The sequence below is a fragment of the Maniola jurtina genome, chromosome 26 (genome assembly GCF_905333055.1).
Source record: "Maniola jurtina chromosome 26, ilManJurt1.1, whole genome shotgun sequence".
Taxonomy (NCBI): Eukaryota; Metazoa; Arthropoda; class Insecta; order Lepidoptera; family Nymphalidae; genus Maniola; species Maniola jurtina.
This window is the reverse complement of record NC_060054.1, coordinates 6,482,850-6,509,553: the sequence shown is the minus strand read 5'-3', so window position 1 is coordinate 6,509,553 and position 26,704 is coordinate 6,482,850. Positions and strand designations below refer to the sequence as shown.

Genomic DNA, 26,704 nt, shown 5'->3' with positions numbered 1-26,704 from the left:
TATTTAAAAAAATTCTTATTCTTATAATTACTTACAATCCGGGTATCTTTAAAACAAGAGTGAATAGGCACCTTCTAGGTAAACGCGTCCCATCTTAGACCAAATCATCACTTTCCATCAGGTGTGATTGTGGTCAAGTGCTTACCTATAGTGAATAAAAAAAATGCTAAATCTACCGCCGAGTTTCTTACTTGTTTACTTTACACGTGATCTTGAGAGCATGACACTCTTTTTTTTGGGTAGTCTATACTAATATTATAAAGAGGAAACCTTTGTATTTTTGTATTTTTGTATGTTTGTATTGAATAGGCTCAAAAACTTCTGGACCGATTTCAAAATTTCTTTTACCATTACTTAGAGGGATTCTTCCGAATCCGTATAGGCTATATTTTATCCCGGAACACCCGTGCGAAGCCGGGGCGGGTCGCTAGTTGTGTATAAAGTAAGTTAACAAAGGAAAGTACCTGTAACTCTGGTCCTTAGCCGTCCTAGTTTTGTCTTGTATCCACGCTTGCAACTCCTCTGTTGCTGCTACGAACTGAAAATTAAACAAGATAAAGTCAAACAGCAATAAACCCGACTACTACCCGCGAACGGCCGATAGATAGCGATAGAGTGAAAAATCGTTTTTCTGTCGCTCGGTGTATCTTAACATTAAAAACTAGCCATGGCCGAAACCTCTCATGGAGAATATTTTATTTTAATGTCAACTGGATACCTCTATACGTTCCTGAGAAAAATAATCTTGATAGACAGATGGACAACGAAGTTATAAGGGAATCCTTTTTAACCGACCGCGACGTGTGATACACGTGTAATGTACCTAGGTATGAAGTCGGGCGAGCTTCACACTTGGATTTCTAATTTTGTTTTATTATGCTCGCTCGACTTCATACCTAGGTACATTACACGTGTAGCTAAACAAAAATTATTATTTGTTACTTTTTAGTGTTAGTGGTTTTTGAAGTCGGTTTTATTTTTCTTTTGTTTTTTATGGATATGGAACCCTAAAAATGTAGTGAATGTCAACAAACCTGTTGGTGAGCCAAGCTAGCCAACAGCGCCCGGCGTCTCTCGGCAGCCGCACGCCGCACGTTGTCTCTCCTCTGCAGAACGGCCGCGCGACGGGCCTCGATACTGGACAAATCAAAGTCAAAATGTTTTATCAGTCACTATATTCCCTCACTCTCAAGATATTAAAAAATTGGTTGTCTGTAAAGTCGGTTTACTGACGTCGGTGATAGTGTGTGACAGGTCAGGAAATGTCAACATGTCATCAACAATAGCCTCAATAGCTCATCGGTTGAGGAGCGGACTGAATTTCGTAAGGTCGGCGGTTTAATATATGTACTTAAAAAAAAATTGGTTGTCTGTAAAGTCTGTTTACTGACGATAGTTGAACGTGACAACAAAGGCCGATTGTGCTTCTTTGTCGCTCGTTCCGCGCTCTCGCTTGCACTTCAAGCCTTACATGGAACGCCTCAGAGCGAGGTAACGCCGCATGAGTTATGTTTTTTCGTGCGTGCAGCCGGCTCTATCGAATTATAAGACGTTGTCACGTCAAAAGTAATATCGACCAAATTCCGCGAAATTCTGCGAGATATTATATTGTGCACAAGTGTATATGCAAGCACTGGTGCACTCTCTCTCACTCTCATACCCCGATGGGACGGAAATCCGACACAACCGAAGAGAGATCAGGCGCAGGATCGACGGCTTTACGTGTTGTCCGAGTAATGGGGATGAAACACCGCCAACTTGCTAACTCTGGGCTAGTACTGAGAATTTTTCAAAAGAAAAACCCAATATTTAACTATTTTTTGGCCTCGAATCAAACCCTAGTCATTTTCAGTTGAAAATGCTAGCCACTAGACAAACGAGGCAGTTAAGCAGTAGTTTATACAAAACTTACTGGTCTGCAGCATAATGCTTGTTCTTCTGGTTCGCTAGGCTGTGTGCCTTCTGGGCAAAAGCGGCCAGGCGTTCATCCTGAGCAGTCAGTCTAGCTTCCAGCTCTTCGTGGCGTTTGAGCAGCGCCTCTGCTTCGTCCACTGATGACTGGAGACAAAATATAGTATAAGTATAGATTATTCCAGCTATACTCACGTATTTAGTCGACGTAGGCCCGGCTAGTTTCGAACCCATCCGGGGTGCTTTTTTTTTTCTCTCATTTGGCTTTACACTGATTAGCCAATGTCAAGTTTGTAGTTATTTACAAGTTAAGGAAACTATATGTATAAGTATGGACTTCGTCTGTGGCCTGTGCCGGCGCCCCTTTAGAGCGCTTCCCAGTCAGTTCCACCACCAATAAACACCAGCAGAACACAAAAACCGGCCACTTCTCACAAAAAAAAAACACTCCAAAAAAGCACCGCACGGGCGCCTGCAAACGCCACCACAGACGAAGTCCTCCGGGGTGCTTTTACATAGGGACTCCGCTGGCTACATGCCTGAGAAATCTCCATAGTGTTCTCAAAGGAGTGTGAAGTTTGCCAACCCACACTTGGCGAGCGTGGTAGACTATCGTCTAAAACCTTCTCATTCTGAAAGAGCAACCGCCGAGTTTCTTGCTGGTTCTTCTCGGTAGGAAAGGCATTCCGAACCAGTGGTAGATGCTTTTGACGATTCAAAAGAACTTGTAAAAGTCTAATTGAATAAAAATATTTTGAATTGAATTGAATTAAAGGTTACATCGTCGGTCTCATTCGTTACATTCTATACTTAAGATACAGGTTTCCTCACGATATTTTCCTTCGCCGTTAAAGCAAGTGATATTTAATTGCTTAAAACGCACATAACTCCGAAAAGTTAAAGGTGCGTGCCCGGGATCGAACCCCCGACCTTCTGAATACGAGGCGGGCGTCTTAACCACTATACTATCACGGCTCTAGTGTAGTTAGATCTATACAAACTCACGCCACAGTGGTTGTAGTCTAAGAACGCCTCGTGCGCTCCACTGGACGCGTCGATCTGGTCCGCCTCGCGGTTGAAGCTTTGCAGCTGGAGGCATTGCTTCAAATGCAGGTCCTTGGCTTGCCATTCTGTGAAGAAAAATATCCGTTGAAGCAAGTGGCATACAAACACTTTTTGACGTGACAACGTCTTATAATTTGATAGAGCCGGCTGCACGCACGAAAAGACATGACTCATGCGGCGTTACCTCGCTCTGAGGCGTTCCATGTAAGGCTTGAAGTACAAGCGAGAGCGCGGAACGAGCGACAAAGAAGCACAATCGGCCTTTGTTGTCACGTTCAACTATCGTCAGTAAACAGACTTTACAGACAACCAATTTTTTTTTTTAAGTACATATATTAAACCGCCGACCTTACGGAATTCAGTCCGCTCCTCAAACGATGAGTTATTGAGGCTATTGTTGATGACATTTCCTGACCTGTCACACACTAGCACACTAATATTATAATAGCGAAAGTTTGTGTGTATGTTTGTTACTCCTTCACGCAAAAACTACTGGACGGATCGGGCTGAAATTTAGAACGGAGATAGATTATACCCTGGATTAGCACAGAGGGTGTTTTTTATCTCGGAAAATCAAATAGTTCCCACGGGATTTTTAAAAAACCTACATCCACGCGAACGAAGTCGCGGGCATCAGCTAGTGATGGCATACCTTTAATTATAGCCTGTTGTTCTGCCTCCAGCATTTTCGCGGTTTCTGCCACATCCGCGAGAGAGGGGTTGGAAGCTACCAGCTGTTTGCCCAGACCTATCACTTCTTTGAACCTGTGAACATTAAAAAAAAACTAACGTCTTTTTCTCTCTCGTCTGGCTTTACAAAGATTAGCCAATGTCGAGTTTGTTGTTATTTACAAGTCAGGGAAACTATACAAGTATGGACCTCATCTGTACCGGCGCTCGCCGACACACGCGCGGCGCCCTTTTAGAGCGCTTCCCAGTCAGTTCCACCACCATAAACACCATTAAAACACAAAACCCGGCCACTTTTAACAAAAAAAAAAACCCACTTCAAAAAGGCAGAGTACTCGCGCCAGCAAACGCCAACACAGACGAAGTCCACTAACGTCTTTATTCATTCATTTAAACTTCGACTGAAACAGGTAGAGAGGAAAGATAGTTCTTTCCTCTCTGTTATAATATTATTTATTCATATCATTTTTTATTATTACGAATGGGTATTTTTTTATCATTATGATATGAGTGTAATTGCAACGCTGGCAAAAACGAAACATATTGCAAATAAAACATCTGACTGACGCTAGAGGTCAACAAACGTTGCGTAGATAGGTATCGCGTGGTCGTAGGCGAGGCATTGACCCCAAGTTTTGCACTAAATCGTCATTACCATTTTTCAATCGTCAAATAACTTTTATCTGAGGTATAAATTTGAGGGTTTGACAGTGTTTGTACTGGAAATCTGTCAATACGTCAAATTTATTCTTCAGATAAAAGTTAAATGGGCACTACAATAAGCCACCAATCGAGTGAAGAATAGGAAGTTAAATGACGGTTGAAAAATCGGTTCTTAATCATTAAAACTACAAGTGAGTGAGGATGGTTCTTGGTATTGGATTGCGTTTAGGTAGTATAATCACACTAATATTATAAAGGCGAAAGTTTGTGTATGTGTGTGTATGTTTGTTACTCCTTCACACAAAAACCACTGGACGGATTTGGCTGAAATTCGGAATGGAGATAGATAATATCCTGGATTAGCACATAGGCTACTTTTTATCCCGGAAAACCAAAGAGTTCCCCCGGAATTTCGAAAAACCTAAATCCTGGCAGACGAAGTATCGGGCGTCAGCTAGTAATAGCATAAAAATACTAGGTAAAGGCAAAAGAAATGTTGATGAGGCAGACTCACTCATCGTCGTGCGCCTTGATGTCATCGTGCAGTTCTTGGTGCTGCTTGACCAGCGCCTCCGCGGTGGCCACGTCCTTGGCTTGGACGTTAGAAGACACTTGCTCGCGGACTTTCTGTTAACCGCACAAATAACATATATAATACTAACTTAATTGAAAAAAAAAACTTTAATGACAACAACGACCTCCGTGGTGCAGTGGTGAGCGCTGTGATCTTATTAGTGGGAGGTCCCGGGTTCGTTTCCCGGCAGGGGTTTGGAATTTTATAATTTCTTAGACTTTTGGAGGATCCCAAAATAACCGGCTCGTTGGAAAGCCTGGAGAATCGCAAGAGACGTGCGTGTTCTATCGCCTTTATAATGGGGAGTTCTAAGGAGTTGTTTGATCTTATTCCACACTTCATTTTCTACAACCGCACCGCACATCACCGCAAGCAATGTCACCCTCACCATCTAAGTGCCTGGTATACTTCGACCACCCGTTGTGCCAGATTCTTTTCCTGAACTTCGTCTTTTAACTACTTACAGATGTTTTTATATCTCTCTCTCTCACCTGTATCCAGTCCTGCAGCTGTCTCGCTTCGTTGGCGAACACCTGGTGACCTACAGCACTCTCCAGCTTCGCTCATCTTTCCGCCGCTTGAGCCCTGAATCTTTCCCACTCCACTTCCAGCTGTTTCTATCTCTCTCTTACCTGTATCCAGTCCTGCAGCTGCCTCGCTCCGTTGGCGAACACCTGGTGACCCACAGCACTCTCCAGCCTCACTCTTCGTTCAGCCGCTTGGGCCCTGCATCTTCCCCAGGCCGCTTCCAGCTGTTTCTGTCTCCCTTCCACGTTGGCGCGCTCGGTTGGATATTGAGATTTTACGCTGAGAATTAAAAAAAATACGTGAGGGATTGTGGGACACACTCATAATTTTTTTTTTGTTTTTTATGTTAGGAACACTTCTCTTAAGAAGTTATGCTTCGAAAGCCACATTTCAAAGTCAGAATCAATGCTTTTCTAAAGCAATATGTTCCTTGTTATCTGCCACTAATTTGAAATTCTGTACATAATATTATGTAATGATCCAGAAAGAAACTCTGCCTCCTTTATTTTCAAAAATTCTCTCATTCTTAAATGGGCTATAAAAATTTCTTTTTGAGATAATCCTAAGTTCAAATATTTCAAAGGATTTGCCAGAAACATTTGTACAGTTTTATGTATTTTTCTTAAAACCCCCTAAAAATAGAAATAATGGTTTTTATATTTGCATACTCTACATAAATGTAATTAACATACCCATTCATTTGTAACCATTGCAAAACGCTGCATGTGACAACAAAACCACATTTTTATCCATATACAGTTCATACAAAGTTCATAAATTTAGCGTTCCGGTATGATACCGTGTAAATACCAAAGGAGTATGGGTTTAATGAAAACTGCCATAACCCTTCCAGGTTAACCTGCTTCCATCTTAGACTGCATCATCACTTACCACTAGGTGAGATTGCAGTCAAGGGCTAACTTGTATCTGAACAAAAGTAAAAAAAATCAGAAAAAAAAAATCATTTGCTAACATTTATAAAAATGCTCAAATACAATCAACTATCTGAAAATGCAAAATTCATGTGAAACTAAATGATGCCCGCAACTTACGAATCGACGAGCAAGCTAACGGTTTTAACTTACGAATCGACAAGCAAGGTAACGGTGTTAACTTACGAATCCACAGGTAAGGTAACGGTGTTAACTCACGAATCCACAGGTAAGGTAACGGTGTTAACTTACGAATCGACGAGCAAGCTAACGGTTTTAACTTACGAATCCACAAGCAAGGTAACGGTGTTAACTTACGAATCCACAGGTAAGGTAACGGTGTTAACTTACGAATCCACAGGTAAGGTAACGGTGTTAACTTACGAATCGGCGAGCAGGGTAACGGTGTTAACTTACGAATCAAATATCGTATGTCCGGTTGAACAGTTCCACGCTGCAGAAGTAGATTGGTTAACTTACGAATCGGCGAGCAGGGTAACGGTGTTGACTTTCTCCCTCAGCGGCTCCAGCTCGCGCTCCAGCTGCGCGTGTCTGCGCTGCAGCGCGCGCACGGTGCGCAAGTCTGCGGCGGGCGCGCCCCCCGCGGCCAGCTGCTGCTCCTTCTCCGACATCCAGTCCAGCGCCTCGTCGCATGTCCGGTTGAACAGTTCCACACTGTGAAAATGCAAAAAAGTTAAATGCAAAAAAAAAAACAAAAATGGCCGCCATACAAATTAACAAGTAGTGTTATATTATCATGTACGATGGTACGGAACCCTTCGTGAGCAAGTCCTATTCGAACTTGACTGGTTTTTATCCTAAGCACATTCGACAAACTCCTAGGCAATGGCTAACCAGAAGCTCCTTTTATTCTAGACTTTTTCTGCTGTTTTAGCCTCAAGATTTGGTTCCACTGGGTTTGCTTATTATTTTAATTCATTCACACTAGTCAATGAGTTGGTTCGTTAGGACTAGTTCGTCGACAAGTTGCTCACCTGGAAGCTCCTTCTAGACTCTTCTCTTTCTGCTGCTTCAACCTCAGCAGTCTATCCCACTGCTGCCTCAGCTGCTGTCGTCGCGCCGTCGCTTTGGCGGCTTGGCTGTGATTGGCTGCCACCAGCTCTTCTGCTGCAGCGTCAATAGTTTCCAGGCGTTTGGACGCCGCGGACAGGTCCGTGACGAATTTCTGCAAAAAAAATGAAGGATGATGTCCAACAGTAGAAGCATATATCGACGGCTTAGAGTGAAAACCTCGTAAGTGTAAAAGAAGTAACTTTTCAGGAGGAAGAAAAAACTGCGTGCTGTAAAATTTTCGTATGGCATCTATTATGTTTTTGAGTTTCTCATTTAATGTCATAGATGGCGTTACGAGTATCGAATGAACAAATTAGTCAGATCAGGATGTGCGTTGCGAAGTTTTCTTCCTAGAAACGCAATAAAATAAATTTGAGCAAAAATGCATTCCCGAGGTTTTCACTCTAAGACGACGATATGTCTATGATTATGTAGTTTCGAGGGATATGGCACTCACCTCATATTTCCTCTTGGCAGTGTCGACGCTGTCCTCTGGGTCATCAGTTCGCAGCATCTTCTCCCTGTCCCGTATCCACTTGTCGAAGTCATCGCACTCGGCAAAGAAGCTGTACAGCTTGATTGCGTCTTCCAGCTGGGCTCGACGAGCCTCTGACAGCTTCAAGAGTTCCTCTGTGGATATACACAAATATTGATTATACTTTAAAAAAAAAATTAAAAACACGATCGCCTCGCCAAAAAATAAGCTAAAACGTAAAAAAAAACACATTTGAAAATGACGCCATACAGCCGCCATACTGTATTTTTTTATTCAAAAATAGATAGCAAGTGTCGCTTAGGATGATCTAAGGATTCTAACGATACATGGGGATCTGTTCAAGCAATTAGACGATTTGTTAAAAAAAAAGAAACTCACTGAACCCTGACAACACAGTATTCCTTTTTTTGATTTTCAAGAGATTTTCAATTTTCAAAACCTGATTTTCAAGAGGTCAGAAGTTTTCAAAGAAGCAGATTTTTAAGGAGAGAAAGGGTTCCATAAGCAGGCGAATTTTTGGAAAGTGGGGTTTTTTCAAGAGTTATAAAGGATTTTAAGATCAGCTATGTATGTGTCTGAACGGTTCTACTATGTTTGGTGGTCGGTAGACCCCCACTAGGTGGACAGGCGACATCAAACGAGTCGGAGGGAGCCGCTAGATATCGGCGGCGCTAGACCGTGGAGCGTGGAAGTCCCTACAAGAGACCTATGTCCAGCTGTGGAGTCTATCGGTTAACGATGATGATGAACTTTTTTTTGTTTTTTTTTTTTCCTTTAGTAGATAGGAACAACCCTCCAACCACCCATGGCCCCATCAACCTCTCGGTTATATGATGTATATATGGTTATACGATGATGATGAACTGTTCTAAATGTATTATAGAAGCAGGCGTTATTTTGCGGAAGTCCATGATATACAAGGAACCGAAAGCTTAATTTGCTATAATCCGCCAAACCAACGAAATCTGTATGGTACGCAGCACTACACAAATTCCAACACCACTCGACGCGCGTTTCGCCCCGACACCGGAGCATCCTAAGGAGATGTAGACCTTACAATGTCTAATTCAAATTCAAATTATTTTTATTCAATTAAACTTTTACAAGTGCTTTTGAATCGTCAAAATAATCTACCACTGGTTCGGAATGCTGTTCCTACCGAGAAGAACCAGCAAGAAACTCGGCGGTTGCTCTTTTTAAATGTACAATTTACAATAATATGCCATACTGTATACAAGCAATTGCAGCGCCGTGTATTGCTGGAGCGCATCAAATCCAAGCTTTTTTTTCATTTACATAATCTTCGATTGTATAATAAGCTTTTTTCAGGAGCATACTTTTAATAGATTTTTTAAACTTGTGTAAAGGCAAGTCCAAAATTGATTGTGGAATTTTATTATAAAATATTACACTCATTCCCACAAACGATTTTCCAACTTTCCTGAGGCGGAGCGTAGGATATGCGAGCCTATCACGGTTTCTAGTTTTAATTGCAAAGTCAACTGTTCTCATCACTCACCGTACTCCCCCTGGATCTGCTGCATGCGCTGCTGCACGGGCGGGTGCGGCGCGGGCGCGGGGGGCGCAGCCCTCTGCCGCCGCGCCGGAGCCCCCCTCTTCACCTGCACCACCTGCTTCACCAGCACTGTCTTCTTCACTCGCTGCACTGTTCGCACCTTCTCCGGGCGACGGACTTGGACCTGCCAAGATAACCCCAAAAATTTAGGAAATCCGGCTCGAAGGGCCATCTTGCGGAGTGTGCTTAGGATCTCAACCGAGACCGCTCAGCTCTATAAAAGTAGCTATACCATATTTTTTGTCGAAAACAAGAAGAAATAATTTAACATAGCAGTAATAACTTGTAAAAAGTTTATTTGAATAAAAATCTATTCTATTCTATTCTATAAGCGTCATGTGTTAATAAGCGCTATGTGTTTTTCTGGTGGAAGGCTTCGGCCGTGGCTAGTTACCACCCCACCGGCAAAGCCCGCGAAGCGGTTTAGCGTTCCGGTACGATGCCGTGTAGAAACTAAAGGAGTATAGGTTTAACGTAAACTGCCATACCCCGTCCAGGTTAGCCCACTTCCATCTTAGAGTGTATCATCACTTACCAGTAGGTGAGATTGCAGTCAAGGGCTGACTTGTTTCTGAATTTAAAAAAATAGTATGGTTCGGAATATGATATTTTCTTAAACAAAAAAAAATTGTAAGACTCACCGGTACAACTCTCGGCTCGATCTCCCGCACGTAGTTGGCCGGCACGAAGCCGTCGGTGCGGTCGGCCTTCCGCACCGACCACCAGTCGGGGTTGGTCTTGCTGATGAGGAACATCACCTCCCCTTTGGCTATGGAGATGCCTTGCCCGCTGAACTGTAAGACTCACCGGTACAACTCTCGGCTCGATCTCCCGCACGTAGTTGGCCGGCACGAAGCCGTCGGTGCGGTCGGCCTTCCGCACCGACCACCAGTCGGGGTTGGTCTTGCTGATGAGGAACATCACCTCCCCTTTGGCTATGGAGATGCCTTGCCCGCTGAACTGTAAGACTCACCGGTACAACTCTCGGCTCGATCTCCCGCACGTAGTTGGCCGGCACGAAGCCGTCGGTGCGGTCGGCCTTCCGCACCGACCACCAGTCGGGGTTGGTCTTGCTGATGAGGAACATCACCTCCCCTTTGGCTATGGAGATCCCTTGCCCGCTGAACGCGTACAAAGCTTTGACCTGGTGGGAGAAAAATGGGGGGGATATTTTGAGGTTATAGTGGGTTAGATGTAGTTTAGAAGGTAAGCTACCGTTTAGAGAGTACAAGGTTAAATTTTTTTTGTGATATAGGCTTACGTTTGATGACAATTTGAAACTTCTCATATTGGAAATTGCCGAGAAATAAATGGGCAGTATACAAGGTTTTCTCCGGATTGCCTGGATTTAATAATATGCAGCCCATCTAATCAAAATCCAAGATTAAGTAACAGTTTTCCTTAAATTTTTCCACAAATCTAGCCTGTCCTCTGTTGATCTCATAGTTCACGAAACCTGTGGAAACTCTTTGATTTTCCGGGGTAAAAAGTAGCTTAGTAAAAAGTAGTCCTTTCCTGGGATATAAGCTAACTCTGTACCATCAAAATCAGTTCAACTGTTAGGCCGTGAAAAGCTAACAGACAGACACTTTCGCATTTATAATATCAAGTATGGATGTAGGTTTCATTATTTAAATAAACTACATGGAAAAAAACAACAACGGACATTTTGTATGACACAGTTATATTTTTCTTATGTTTTTATAGAAAGTAGACGGTTAGGAATGAGTTCTATTTTTAAAATAAAATATAAAACCTTACAATGGATAAGTGGCTGATTTCACCACAAAGTTCAAATTCTGGACAATTTGGGCGCAAAAGGGATGTTCAAATGGAAAAATTTTGCACTGCAAATTATTTTTACTTACTTGTGGCACACTCCTCTGCTCTGTGACAGTTCTATGCTCAAGTCTTTCCACGGGTTCCTCCTCCCATACTTCTGTGGGCACTAATCTGGATTCGTTCACCCATTCCTCTTCTTGTTCTAGACCCGCATTCGCTTCTACCTCTGTTGGCAACTGGAAACGAAAGAATAAAGTAAAAACAATGATTCAGTTCATCTGTTTACAGTAATGAAACATTCAGAGAGAATTCCAAACGCACCTTAATCTGCGAAACCTTTAACCCACACCCCTTTGGTTTCTACATGGCACAGTACCGGAACGCTAAATCGCTTGGTGGCACGACTTTACCGGTAGAGTGGTAACCAGCCACGGCCGAAGCCTCCCAACACACGAGACCAATAGTAAAATTCCAAACCCCTGCCGGGAATCGAACCCGAGATCTCCCACTGATAAGAACACAGCACTTACCACTGCACCAGCGAGGTCAATCCATCCCTAAGGGGGGGTTAAAGAGAGGATCCTGTGAAGTATTTTGCCAGATACACACTTTATAAAAAGAGGTTCTTAATTCGTCAGAATCTTTTTTCATTGTATGTATGACCCGTGCGCATTAACATGGCACCTGGCTCGAACATAATCCCTCCTCCCACTTCCAAGCGCGATGTCCCGCTCTCGCCGTGCCGCCGCGCCGTGCGAGACCAGTAGCGGCACGGCGAGAGCGGGGCATCGCGCGGGGAAGTGGGAGGAGGGATTATGTTCGAGCCAGGTGCCATGTTAATGCGCACGGGTTGTAATAGTAATTTGTACGCACCAATAACGTGTGTATGCCCTGGTCCGTCAGCCGTTGCGCGGCCGCAGCCAGCGCTTTCAGCTCCGCGGCGTGCGCCCTCAGCTCGTCGTGCAGCAGCCGCTGCCGCGCCAACAGCGCCGCAGCGCCCGCCGCGTCGCGCCCGCAGTCCTCGCTCGCGACGACCGTACGCTTCTCACGCATCCACGACTCCGCTTCGTTCGCGTCGCCGTAGAACTGCGAAAAAAGTCAAAATCGTGTCAAGAAACACTATCTATCACTATAAATTTTTATTTTCTGTCATAATATATTACTAGCTGATGCCCGCGACTTCGTTCACGTGGATGTAGGTTTTTTAAAAATCCCGTGGGAACTCTTTAATTTTCCGGGATAAAAAGTAGCCTATGTGCTAATCCAGGGTATAATCTATCTCCATTCTAAATTTCAGCCCAATCCGTCCAGTAGTTTTTGCGTGAAGGAGTAACAAACACACACACACACACACACACACACACACACACACACACACACACGCACACGCACACGCGCACGCGCACGCGCACGCGCACGCGCACACGCACACGCACACGCACACGCACACGCACACGCACACGCACACGCACACGCACACGCACACACACACGCACACACACACACACACACACACACACACAAACTTTCGCCTTTATAATATTAGTGTGATAGTGTGATAGTGTGATGTGCACTATGCTATTTATTTAACTTTGTATTATTTATTTAATTACCTGGGACTTGGGAGAGATCACTCTAGTGATGATGTCGCCCTTTGTTTAATTAAGTATATCATTTATTCTGTCTTTGTAATTTTGTTACAATAACGTTGTTTAAATAAATAAATAAATGCTTTCAAAATTTACGTCTTTGGGTTGGTGAGTTTTTTGAGTTGGAGAATTAGGACTCCAAAATTCGGAATCCAAATGTGTTGAGTTTAACTTCTTTATTGGAATGTGCCTGGCGCACGCACAAGCAACCCGATTAACATTGCATACGATTTCCAATCCGCGTACATGTTATATTAATATGTTCGAAGTTAGAAGCCCCTACACGTTTTTTTTTTCAGGGGATGTTCGGAATACTGATTACGAAATTGACGTCCTTTTTTTGGGTTCCGTACCTCAAAAGGAAAAACGGAACCCTTATAGATTCACTTTGTTGTCTGTCTGTTTGTCCGTCCGTTAGTCAAGAAAACCTATAGGGTACTTCCCGTTGATCTAGAATCATGAAATTTGGAAATCATGAAAATACCGAGTGGGGTGTCATATGAAAGGGCTTTATCTGTACATTCTAAAACAGGTTTTCATTTATTTCTATGCATTCTAGTTTTGGATTTATCGTGCAAAATGTCGGGAACAATACCCGAGTACGGAACCCTCGGTGCGCGAGTCTGACTCGTACTTGGCCGGTTTGTTTACCTGGTGCGCTTCCGCAGCATCAGCGAGCTGCTTCTCCCGCGCTTCGGCCAGCTCGCGGAGGATCTCCCACTGCTTGTTGAGGGAAGCGAGGCGCCTTTCAATCTCTACGCTCTTGGGATGCTTGGCATCGATCAGGCTGAAATAAAAGTATTGATGATTTATCCGGTTCGAAGGACCAAGTTTTGTATTATTTTCGTCTAACCACAGAGTTTTTTTAGACTAGCCGATGCCCGCGCCTTCATCCGCGTGGATTTAGATTTTTCAAAATCCCGTGGGAACTCTTTGATTTTCCGGGATAAAAAGTAGCTTATGTGCTAATCCAGGATATTATCTATCTCCATTCCAAATTTCAGCCAAATCCGTCTAGTGGTTTTGCACGAAGGAGTAACAAACATAAACGTACACACACACACACATACACACAAACTTTCGCCTTTATAATTTTAGTGTGAAGTGTGATAGTGTGACTAGTTTGTCTCACAATTCCACCCTTATTGAATTCGGTTTCTTCGAAACCCTCGGTGCGCGAGTATGACTCGCACTTGGCCGGTTTTTTCTTTCATCTCTAAATTGACATCTACCAGACAACTTTTGGGGGAGAAATTGAGTGATCTTCAGGTTCGCATATACGTACCTCTGTCCTTTAGAGCGATGTCGTTGGGCTACTAGGTCTCTGGCGCGAAGTTCGTGCAAGAGCGCAGTGTGCTTCTGCCTTAATGCTTGCACGGCGCGGACGTCCTTGGCCGCGACGTCCGCACGGCATATGCGTTGTTTTTCTGTCACCCAACCTGTTTCGAAAACAAGTTAAAGTTAAACACCACTAAAATCCGACTACTACCCGCGAACTGTCGACAGGTAGCTATAGTTATAATATAAAATTGTGTTTTTTTAGGGTTCCATACCTCAAAAAGAAAAACGAAACCCTTATAGGATCACTTTGTTGTCTGTCTGTCTGTTCGTCCGTCGTGTCTGTCAAGAAAACCTATAGAGTACTTCCCGTTGACCTAGAATCATGAAATTTGGCAGGTAGGTAGGTACAAGTCAAGGAATAAATCTTGAATTTGAGTGTGAATTAAAATGTGTTTTAATTTTCAAAGAATGATAACTATGCCAAGTGGGGTATCATATGAAAGGGCTTTACTTGTACATTTTGAAACAGATTTTTATTTATTTTTAAGCATAATAGTTTTTGATTTATCGAGCAAAATGTCGGAACAAATACCCGAGTACGGAACCCTCGCTGCGCGAGTCTGACTCGCACTTGGCCGGTTTTTTTATAAATTAATATTTATGAACTAAGATTTTTTTCTCTTTCATTTGATATCCCACTCGATACCCTTTAACATACTCAAGATATTCAATGCCTTTAGAAGTTGCCAGCAAAATTTCAACTGTACCTTCTTCCTCATCATGGTCTTCCAGGAATTGGTATAAGTTCCTCGCGTCCTCCAAGCGCGCTTTGCGGTCTTTGGCTGCGGCAACCAATCTGTAAACAAAAATGATACGGTTATATCTTGGAACCCCTAAGTCAATGGAGTCCTTGGACTTTTTTAAGTTACACCACCTCCGCCCACCTTGGGCCTAAACCTCCGTCTCCGGAATGTAAATAAACTCCTGTACCTTAAATTTTTTTTACCCTTGAAATGTGGGTAAATCCCGATGCCCGCGACTCCATCCGCTTGGATTTAGGTTTTTTTTAAAAACCCATGGGAACTCTTTGCTTTTCCGCGATAAAAATTGCCGAAGTACCAAATTTTATATAAATCGGTTAAACAGATAAACTCTTAAGAATCCCGTGGAAACTCTTTAATATTGCAGAAAAAAAGTAGCCTATGTCCGTCCCCGGGATGTAAGCTAACTCTGTACCAAATTCTATCAAAATTGGTTAAACTGGGTTAACGAGCAGACAAGTAGGCAGACAGACAGACAGATAGATAGACAGAGAACCACACTTTCACATTTATAATATTAGTGGGATTGCTGTGCCGCACGGACCAGTCTCTTGATGCTCTCCTCCAGGGCTCCTAGCTGCAACTCCTGCAGAGCGTGTCACAATACAGCTGCTTACTCAGTGAGTGCATCCTCCAGCTGTTGCAGCTGGTGGTGCAGCTGCTGCGTGGTCTGCTGCGGCCCGTCAGCCCCGGCGCCGTGCCGCACCAGTCTCTTGATGCTCTCCTCTAGGGGTCCCAGCTGCAACTCCTGCAGAGCGTGTCACAATACAGCTGCTTACTCAGTGAGTGCATCCTCCAGCTGTTGCAGCTGGTGGTGCAGCTGCTGCGTGGTCTGCTGCGGCCCGTCAGCCCCGGCGCCGTGCCGCACCAGTCTCTTGATGCTCTCCTCTAGGGGTCCCAGCTGCAACTCCTGCAGAGCGTGTCACAATACAGCTGCTTACTCAGTGAGTGCATCCTCCAGCTGTTGCAGCTGGTGGTGCAGCTGCTGCGTGGTCTGCTGCGGCCCGTCAGCCCCGGCGCCGTGCAGCACCAGTCTCTTGATGCTCTCCTCTAGGGCTCCCAGCTGCAACTCCTGCAGAGCGTGTCACAATACAGCTGCTTACTCAGTGAGTGCATCCTCCAGCTGTTGCAGCTGGTGGTGCAGCTGCTGCGTGGTCTGCTGTGGCCCATCAGCCCCAGCGCCGTGCCGCACCAGTCTCTTGATGCTCTCCTCCAGGGCTCCTAGCTGCAACTCCTGCAGAGCGTGTCACAATACAGCTGCTTACTCAGTGAGTGCATCCTCCAGCTGTTGCAGCTGGTGGTGCAGCTGCTGCGTGGTCTGCTGCGGCCCGTCAGCCCCGGCGCCGTGCCGCACCAGTCTCTTGATGCTCTCCTCTAGGGCTCCCAGCTGCAACTCCTGCAGAGCGTGTCACAATACAGCTGCTTACTCAGTGAGTGCATCCTCCAGCTGTTGCAGCTGGTGGTGCAGCTGCTGCGTGGTCTGCTGCGGCCCGTTAGCCCCGGCGCCGTGCAGCACCAGTCTCTTGATGCTCTCCTCTAGGGCTCCCAGCTGCAACTCCTGCAGAGCGCGTCACAATACAGCTGCTTACTCAGTGAGTGCATCCTCCAGCTGTTGCAGCTGGTGGTGCAGCTGCTGCGTGGTCTGCTGTGGCCCATCAGCCCCGGCGCCGTGCCGCACCAGTCTCTTGATGCTCTCCTCCAGGGCTCCCAGCTGCAACTCCTGCAACGCGTGCTGTTGCAGCAGGCGTTCCACGTCCACAAGGTGTCTTCCAACTTCTTCAGATTGGAATTGGGCCTGGAAATGAGGGTGGCTGTTAGTAAAAATACGGTTTGACTAAATTATTTCAATCCGGCTCGAAGGATCAAAATTAATTCAGTAATTTACGCAATAATTTTAGTAAACGGATATGAATTATAGTCATCGGATAGAAACAATTATAAATTAATAAATAAAGTTTTATTTCAGGCATAATCCATATTTATGTGTTAGTATGAAATAAGAAATATATGTCTTGCAAAATGATTTTGACTCAAGAAGTTAATTTTTGAACAGGCCAAAAAATTTAGGAGCAGAAATATATAAACACATTCTGATCCAAGAGAGAGTGAGAAAGACGCTCTTTAAAAATAATTACCTTCATCTCCCCTAAGGTATGTGCGACAGCATCTGCTTCTCTTAGCAAAGACATCAGGTGTGCCAACTTGGCAAGCGAACTCCTGTGCCTTTCCAGCAGTTCCAGCAGTTCCTTCCAGCGTTGTAAGACCGCTTGTTCTGTTCGAGAGACTGTTTCAGCACCGTGGTAGTTCTCTTTCACCAATTCAGCAGCCATAGCTGATAGGTCTTCGAAACGTTCGGTTCTGAAAAAAAATGGATTATGAGGGAGTCAGGTCTTGAAGGTCCAGTACCTGCATACCACAGTTACACTGAGGGCAATCAATACAATGATAATTAAAATTCTTCAGATGGGCTAGATTGGCGCTGTGAAGATCATATGTGCTTTTTACCTGACTGTGGCAAAGCCGAAAGGAAGGGTTATGATTTTAGCAGTCTATGTATTTAATATAGAATGTAACTGCTAAACTCCTGTATTTAGTCGATCTAAGCCAGACTAATAATAATAATAATAATAATAAATAGGCTTTATTGCTTACTTATTGCTAGTGACAAACATACATATGTTATAAGTAAATTAAATCTATAAAAAAAAAACTAACAATAGCAATAGGCCGCAAACTCAGCATGGCCGAGCATTGATGACAATGCTCAGCGCTGGTTTTCAGTTTGCTCCAAAAAATATTGATTAATAAAATAAAAACGCACCGCGCCCGTTGCGTTCCCTGCTTATTGATCAATATTAAAATGAATACAGTACAACCCAAAAAGAACCTTAAAAACCGTACAGTAGAAAGAAAAATGAAAAGGAGAAAAAAGCACACACATACACATTACAAGCAAAAAAAAAATGAAAATAAAAACTAAACAAGATAAGATCTAAACAAGATGTCCCTTCCCAGCTAGGCCTAACGAATAATATTATTAATAACTTAAATAGTAGTATTATAGACAACAATAATAATAGTATGGTTCCAATTAATCAAGTATCTATGTATTATATAACTAAAATTATTTACATTATGCACTAGTCAGATATATGTATATAAATAAGACTAGGATAGAATATTTAGCATATCTAGCCTTAATTTCATTATTAAGACGTGTAAATAAGTAAGTTAGGTGTAAATAAATTTAGCTGCCTCGATCTGGTCATTTAAATAAAAATTCCTTAATTTCTTTTTTATTGTGATCTCGCTAGTAGGATAATTCCATTCCCGAAGCGGAGGCGGGAGATCGTTCCAAACCTTAGCTGCAGCAAAACGGAAACAGCCCCTGAATCCTGCCTTTTTATGAGTGGGTATAGCCAGCTTCTTTTTTTGCTGAAATCGAGTCGTGCCTCTGTCAACTCGCCAGTGTAGTCTGTCATATAAGTACGGCGGTCGCTTGTTAAATATTACTCTGTGAATCAACATTGCAATGTGTAAGTTCCTACGTGACTTCATACTAAGGATTTTATGGCTATTGATAACAGGTGTAATATGGCCTCTCCTTGGAACATCAAAGCAGAATCTAATGCATGCATTCTGTATGCGTTGAACGGCCTTTTCAGTCTTTTTGAGCAGTCTCGGTCCGTATATAGTATCACAATAATTAAAAGCTGACAAAATAAGAGATTCCACGAGTATCCGCCGGACTCCGACCGTCAAAAAACGCCTTACACCGTATAGTACTTTTAGCTTGTAGAAAGCGTTCCTTATCTTAGTGTTAAGATGTTCAATGAATCTTAGGTCTTCATCCATATATAGCCCTAAGTTTCTTGCGATAGCCACATTATCAATAGGCTCGCCTTTTATAGCTATATTTGGTTTTCTCCCTTTTATGATAGCTCTCTGATGCTTACTTCCCAACACCATAAAATTCGTCTTTTTGGCGTTAAGAACTAGTCTATTTTCCTCCGACCATTTAGAAATATAATCCAAGTCCTTATTTATTAATTCTGCCGCTTCTGCTGTGCGTTCCGGGTTAAAATGGTAGTAAATTTGAGTGTCATCAGCATATAGGTGGGCATGGCAGTGTCGTATATTCTGGATAATATCGGCAGTATAAATTATAAATAGTAAAGGGCTAAGGCTCGACCCTTGTGGAGTACCCCGTGGAACAGTGTTTACCTGAGATAACAACGGTACTTTCACGTCTTCGTCAACTACCACATACTGTTTCCTGCAACGGAGGAACGAGCTAAACCAAGTACATGCATTCGAATCGACACCATAATATCGCAACTTGGCTAACATAAGTTCAACATCTATACAATCAAATGCTCTAGAGAAATCTAGCAGTATTAGTATGGTACCCTCCCCTCTGTCAGATGCAGATAGTATGTCGTCTGTGACTGATGTTAAAGCCGTTGCCGTCCCGTGGCCCTTTCTAAACCCTGATTGTACCGCTGGAAGCAAGTTATTTGTTTCTAGATACCTAGAGAGTTGGCTACATACCAGTTTTTCAATGATCTTTGACATAACTGGTAGTATACTAATTGGTCTTAGATCTTTGTAGTCTGAAACAGTTGCAGATTTTGGGAGCGGTACAACCTTGGCTAGTTTCCACCGATCAGGAAAAACATTTTTGGAAATAGAGGTATTTAGTATGTAAGTGATTATTGGCAGAGTCCGCGGTAAAGTTAATTTGAGCATGCTAACCGAGATGTCATCATGACCTGCCGAATTAGTTGTTATGCCTTTAATTATCTTAAGAACTTCCTTTTGCGAGCATACCTGTAAAGAGAACACATTGTCCGTACACCTATTTTCTGTAAATTTCTTTACTATCTCTGGTGGGACTGTAGTGCCACCAGGTAATGTTAAAAAGTGATCATTTATTCTATTAGGAATTTTTAAGTGTTCTGGTATATGAGACGGGGTTTTATGACCAAACGGGGAGATCTTTTTAAAGTGATACCACATTTTATTCGGCTTTTTTAAATTATTATTGACATAAAACGTGAAATAGGCAGTTTGCTCCCTTTTAATGCTCGCGTTTGTGTAATTTCTAAGGTTTCTATAATATGACCAGTTCGATTCCTCATTGTATTTGTGCGCTTTTTTTAATGCGTCATCTCTCAAATTCATCATAATTTTAATAACGTCTGTTATCCAAGGGTGAGGCTTCTCCTTAGTTTTAATGCACACTACAGGTGCATGTTTGCCAAAAAGCTCTAATATGTGATTGTTAAACTGTTCGACCATTGCATTTACATCATCCAAACACATTATATCATCCCAAGGTATGGCGTTAAGGTCTTTCTCAAAAAGTTCCACGTTAATTTTATTTAAGCACCTCCTCCTCACGTACTGTGCCTGTACCTTTGGTTTTTTTATATTAAATTCTGCAGTCACGAGGGCATGATCACTCAGGCAAGTATTATGAATAACCTTTACATTTTTACAGCGTGTTGGAGCATCTGTTATAATTAGATCTATAAGCGATGAAGTCGTTTCAGTAACTCTTGTTGGCTCTTGGACTAGTTGAGAGTAATTTTGTTGTTCCAGGAAACTCAAGAACTCTTGGGCATTTTTGCTGTCTTTATCTTTCAGGTTTACATTGAAATCCATCAGCAGACACTGAAAACTGTAGGCAGATAAGGCACTCAGTGTCTCGCTAAGCTCTTCTATGGATTTATTTACAAACTGATATTCAGGTCTATAGGCGGTTCCAACAGCTATATGACTTCCTTTTATTCTTACTTCTATCCACAACTGTTCAAGTTCTGTCTGTGGCTGCTGAATCACCCGTACCTTAATTCCTTTTCTTATGTAAAAACCAACTCCGCCTCCTCTTTTCCCAGTCGTTCTAGGAACATGCTTAAATGTGTACCCCGGGATATGGAATGCATCCGTATTTTCTCCGCATCGTAACCAAGTTTCATTTAGTGCTAAGATATCAGGCTCATATTTCTGCATAGATTCTAATAATTCAGCCCTCCCCGTGTTAAGTGATCGTACATTCAACAAACCTAGCTTTAGATATTTCTCAGTACCCATGAGTGGTTAAAGAAAAACAACCAAAAATAAAAAACAATATGTATTGAGAACCTGATACTAAAAAGAATAACCATTTAGTATGAGCCTGCGATACCTGTATTAGTACTATACAGTTATAGACCGTATGAGGTGTAATTTTATTGGCACCTATTGAACTATGGCAGCCTCGCTCTGGACGGATTGAGTAATTAGAATTCCTACTAAAACTCACAACAATGGACTTAATATAATTACTGCAAGCTGGAAGGGAAACATATAAAATTACAATTACTTTCATTATATTATTATAACCTTTAGCATATATACACGTAACCATTTCCTTACTTATTCTATTAGCGCATTTTTCTTGATATACACTTAATCGTTTGCTGTAGTTTTTTTGTGGCATGACACTATCACAAATACACTGATTAAACATTTGGACCAATATTTTCTGAACCAAAAATACGCAAAATGTCCTGATCTGACCTAATCCGCACTCCAGATTGTCCTTCGTTTTTTCTCGCGTAGATACGTCCGTCTCGACTCCATATAAATTTCCATTTACAACTCTTAGCTGCAGCTCGCGCTTTATTAAACAGTTGTCTATTATTTTTCGTCAGGCGTTCATTGATGTAAAAACGTCGCACAGGACCGGGGAGGCTCAGGTCAGCTGTGGTGGCCTCTCTGCGCACTCGGGCCGCTCGCAGCAAGTCATCACGCAGCGCGCGCCTCGCCAGTCGCACGACGATCGGGCGCGCGGTCACTTCGTCGCGGCCTCCACGCGCGTCGCGGCCTGCACGCACGGGGCCCACCCGCTCAGCTCGTACTATGTCACTTTCCTTTAGTGTGATACCTATTTTGGCCGCGACCAGCGTTGTGACATGGAGCACGTTCTCCCCCTTCTCCTCTGGGATACCCGTGATATCAACATCGTTCAGCAGAAGTTCCTGGTCGCGGTCGTTGAGCTCAGCTTTTAATTGTCCAATCATTGCCTCCACAGCCGTAGAATCGGTGCCGTTTCGCTCTTTTGGTTGGCTTTCTACCGAGACAATTCTGGACTCCAGGTCATCAATTCGCTTGCTAAATTGCTTTTCCACACGAGTAACGCTGGATTCTAAGTCGTCAATTCGCTTATTACATTGCAGCAATGAGGATGAGACATTAGATAGTTCCCGCTTGATCCCCTGCATCTCATTACGCAAGCTACTCAATTCCTCCCTAAGTACTTCACGAAACAACTTTAATTCTTCGGCCACCGAGACATCAGCCGTAATGTCATGCGCGGTGTCATTAGGCGACATGCATGGACTTTGGTCGGCCGCACAAGCCAAATCACGCTCCGAGCTGATTTTAATCGGTGTGTCATCGTTATTTTTCCTTGGAACTTTAGCTTTACACTTTACACTCGGGGCATGCCCAACCTGCTACGATCTTATTCTTATCTTGTATACCAACGCATGCTAGGTGATATGAGCTCTGGCATCCTATACAAGCGGCCCCCTCAGCAGGGTCTTTGGGCATAAATTAAACTAGTTTCTAACCCATTCGGTGTCCTTTTTCATAGGGACTTGGCTCGCTGCGGTCCTCAGAGCGGTCCAGAAGGGTCGCGGCGCGTGCGGCTCGCAGTCTCAACTGAGACGCGCAGACCCAAAAATTGCGAAACCGGCAGGAATCGAACCTACGTCTTCTGGGTTCGCTCTAACCATTAAGCTACGGCATCGCTACTAACCTCAGAAAACGCAGGTTCGATTCCTGACGGTTTCGCAATTTTTGAAATGTATTTAAAAATTATTTAGAAACTAGCTGATGCCCACGACTTCGTCCGTGTGGATTTAGGTTTTTCGAAATCCCGTGTAAACTCTTTGATTTTCCTGGATAAAAAGTAGCACATGCGCTAATCCTGGATATTATTTATCTCCATTCCAAATTTTATTTTTCCGATTTCCGTCCCATTTCCATCTTACCGTTTCTTTCCAAAGTCCTTGAAAAGTTAATTCACTATCAACTTAACCTTTTCCTGAATAGTCACTGCCTATTTAACCCTTTCCAATCTGGTTTCCGTTCTGGACATAGTACGGCTACTGCTCTGATTAAAGTTACTGATGACATTCGCTGGGGCATGGATAATCAACAACTCACAGTATTGACTTTGCTCGATTTCAGTAATGCTTTTAACACTGTGGACCATGATATACTTGTGAGTATGTTGCGTTCTCTTAACTTATCTCCATCAGCAACTGACTGGATGCATAGTTACCTAAGCGGTCGCCAGCAGCGTATTCGTGTCGAGGAAACTCATTCGTCTTGGTGCGATATCACTGCTGGTGTGCCTCAGGGTGGCGTGTTGTCACCATTACTCTTTTCTATTTTCATTAATTCTTTAACTCAAAAACTATCTTCTCTGTACCACATGTATGCAGATGACGTCCAAATTTACACCCAGGCAACTCTTGTGGACCTTCCGGCAGCCGTTACTCAAATAAATAATGATCTGGAGCTAATTCTGGAGTGGAGTCGATTTTATGGCCTCAATGTTAATCCGATCAAATCTCAGGCTATAATTATTGGCAGTCGGAACCTTATCTCAAAAATTGATTGGTTTACGCTTCCTCCCATCGAGTACAATGGTATTGTCATCCCATATTGTGATTCCGTTAAAAATCTGGGGATACATATGGATTGCAATTTAGGTTGGACGAATCACTTAAAACAGATTAGCAGGAAGACTTTTGCATCTCTGAGCTCTTTGCGTCGTCTACAATCATTTCTTCCAATTCCTACTAAAATTATGTTAGCACAGACTTTACTTCTTCCTATCCTTGATTATGCCGACGCAAGTTATATTAACTTAACAGAAGATCAGTTAAACAAGCTTGAGAGACTTCAAAACACTAGTATTCGGTTCATATTTGGGTTGCGCAAATATGACCATGTGTCTCATTTTCGGTCTCGTCTCAAGTGGTTACCCATCCGACTTCGCCGGAACTTACATATCCTTTCTATTCTGTACTGTGTATTGTTTCACCCTTCTTCTCCTCCTTACTTGAAGGAGAAATTTGAATTTGCAGCGCGTCCGGGACAAGTTCTCCGCACCTCTAGGAAGCTTATTTTAAGGACGCCTTCACATTCTTCTTCCTTTTTCAATAAATCCTTCACAGTTCAATCTATTAAATTGTGGAATGCCTTGCCTCTCGTAATCAGGGAGGCTAAGTCCATCAATATCTTTAAGAGGCTGGTGAAAGATCACTATTTGTCACTATCACTTTAGCATTATCGGATTTATTGGAACATATTTTACTAGTCTTAATAATAGTTTGAGGATTTATTATTTATCTATATATCATATTTATTTATTATTATTTTTTTAGTCTATATTATGTATTTTATTATTTAGTACATTATTTAAATTTTAACATGTTTCTATGTATTTATTTATTTATTTATATATTTATTTATTCTAATATTATATATAAATGTAAATGTATACTTACACCACCTACCTCTAATATCTATAGCTATATCCTTTGGACCATTTTGGTTGCCTGGAAGAGATCGCTAGGTAGCGATAAGGCCGCCAAATTGTACCTATATTTTGTTGAGCTTTGTATGTGTTTTTCTGTACTAATTTTGTGGTGTACAATAAAAGTATATTCATTCATTCATTCATTCAGCCAAATCCGTTCAGTCGTTTTTGCGTGAAGGAGTAACAAACATACACATACACACAAACTTTCGCCTTTATAATATTAGTGTGATAGTGTGATTAGTGTGATTACCTTGAAGTGTAGGTGAAACACTACCATAAAAATTGTAAAAATATAGAAATTTGGAGTTCGATATAACATACCTCGCTAATATATCAGCGGAGATGGCCTCATGTTTCTTGACGGTAGCGTCGACCTGCGCGACGTTGGAGCCGTATCGCGGGTCTGATAACACTTGGATCATCTCTTTGAGGTACCCCTTACGTAGCACAGACTGTGTAAGAGAACAGTTTTTATTAAAGGTCCCGTACTTCAAAAGAAAAAGGGAACCCTTATGGCATCACTTCGTCACATTAATATAATTGACGTGACTTATTGCATTTCACCGACGATGAATGGTATATCTAAAGCCAAGTAATCACTTGCAGGTGGAGATGTGATGTCAGAATATTACATTTTACCTGGGTTGGGAAAAAAACAGTTACAAAAAAATATTTTTAGGGTTTCCTACCTCAATAGGAAAACGGAACCCTTATAGGATCACTTTGTGGTCTGTCTTATGTCAGTCTGTCCGTCCGTCGTGTCTGTCAAGTAAACCTATAGGGTACTTCCCATTGATCTAGAATATAAAATTCGGCAGGTAGGTCTTATGGCGCAAGTAAAGGGTAAAATCCGAAAACAGTGTGGTTATATCACAAAAAAAAAAGATTAAAATGCGTTGATAAAGAAATAATTAGTATTTTCAAAATTAGATAACTATACCAAGTAGGGTATCATACTGAACGGCTTTATCTGTTACTTCTATAACAGATTTTTATTTAATTTTATGCAAACGCTTTTTGATTTATCGTGCAAAATGTCGGATAAATACCGAGTATGGAACCCTGACTCGCATTTGGCCGGATTTTTATTGTTTGATAGGCTTGCGTTTGACGACAATCATGCTTAAAAAAAGCAATGGAAAGGAAATTTTGGATGCTACGAAATTACGTAACCCAAATATTGTTTCTGGTTAAGCTATTGCCACCTTGCCAGCAATATTTGACAGTTTCAACACTTTTCTGCACAATACAGTACAATATGGTAGACATCAAAATATTTACCTTGGTATGGAATTTGTACGCCAGCTGTTCCAACCGCTGCTGACGAAGTAATTCTGTTCGAAGTGCCAACTCCCGCGCGTGCTCCGCCTGTAAAAAGCATTATTATGTACAAAGAAATATTAATAGGAAAAATTTTAACAGAAAGATTGTCGCAAAAAAGCACAATTTTTAATATTATGAAGGCTGAATTCTTGCCAACTTTTTTTCTGAAAGTAAATCTGAATTGTTTAAGTTAATAAATATAGGATGATAAAATATATGAGAAACACAACAGCACAGATACACAAAATAAGGGTCATTCATAGGAGTGATACGAATATGTTCCAGCTGCTACAAGTCACTGTCCAGGTTCTGACTTTCTAAACAAGCTAAGACTGACCTGTTCCAGCTGTTGCCAGGCTCTCTCCAGGTCCTGAGGCAGCTGTCCTTCCAGCGGCGCCCAGGGTTCGCCCACCAAACTCTTGTTCATTGTGTTGATGTCGAAGTATAAAACTTCGATTTCTGAACGCTCTTTATATCTGGAAAAAAAACAAGGTATCTAGAAGTGGATAGGAGCAATAATTCCTGAACATGGCATTGCACACACTACGAAAAAACACTTGAGTTTGCAAGATTTCAACGAGAATTAGATTAAGAGCTCAAAATTTTAATTTTTTTTCCTTAAAACTTTCAGAAAATCTCGCAATTTTCTAGAACACCACAGGAGTTGTTTTAATGGCCTTTGGGCGATTTTCAAAGTTTTTAGAATCTTTTGGATTGCCCTGAATAGTTAAGTGG

At 42.4% G+C, this 26,704-nt stretch overlaps 2 protein-coding genes across 2 annotated transcripts in view; both read right to left on the bottom strand.

Moving 5' to 3' along the window:
* Positions 1-26,704, bottom strand: part of LOC123878311 (zinc finger protein 345-like) — a 349,298-nt gene that overhangs the window by 178,396 nt on the left and 144,198 nt on the right. The window lies entirely within an intron of this gene.
* LOC123878392 (spectrin beta chain, non-erythrocytic 2) overlaps positions 1-26,704 on the bottom strand; it is a 117,172-nt gene that overhangs the window by 46,595 nt on the left and 43,873 nt on the right. Inside the window, exons 10-31 of the mRNA XM_045925589.1 lie at positions 26,307-26,445; positions 25,928-26,014; positions 24,968-25,098; positions 17,178-17,400; positions 16,632-16,837; positions 14,989-15,077; positions 14,226-14,379; positions 13,592-13,727; positions 12,165-12,377; positions 11,378-11,527; positions 10,483-10,653; positions 9,453-9,633; positions 7,895-8,067; positions 7,359-7,549; positions 6,844-7,038; positions 5,536-5,710; positions 4,844-4,956; positions 3,629-3,741; positions 2,917-3,041; positions 1,913-2,058; positions 1,035-1,137; positions 465-538 (exon numbers count right to left, since the gene is read on the bottom strand). Of these exons, the coding sequence (XP_045781545.1) occupies positions 465-538; positions 1,035-1,137; positions 1,913-2,058; positions 2,917-3,041; positions 3,629-3,741; positions 4,844-4,956; positions 5,536-5,710; positions 6,844-7,038; positions 7,359-7,549; positions 7,895-8,067; positions 9,453-9,633; positions 10,483-10,653; positions 11,378-11,527; positions 12,165-12,377; positions 13,592-13,727; positions 14,226-14,379; positions 14,989-15,077; positions 16,632-16,837; positions 17,178-17,400; positions 24,968-25,098; positions 25,928-26,014; positions 26,307-26,445 (3,288 nt within the window). The remainder of the gene's footprint in view (positions 1-464; positions 539-1,034; positions 1,138-1,912; positions 2,059-2,916; positions 3,042-3,628; positions 3,742-4,843; positions 4,957-5,535; positions 5,711-6,843; positions 7,039-7,358; positions 7,550-7,894; positions 8,068-9,452; positions 9,634-10,482; positions 10,654-11,377; positions 11,528-12,164; positions 12,378-13,591; positions 13,728-14,225; positions 14,380-14,988; positions 15,078-16,631; positions 16,838-17,177; positions 17,401-24,967; positions 25,099-25,927; positions 26,015-26,306; positions 26,446-26,704) is intronic.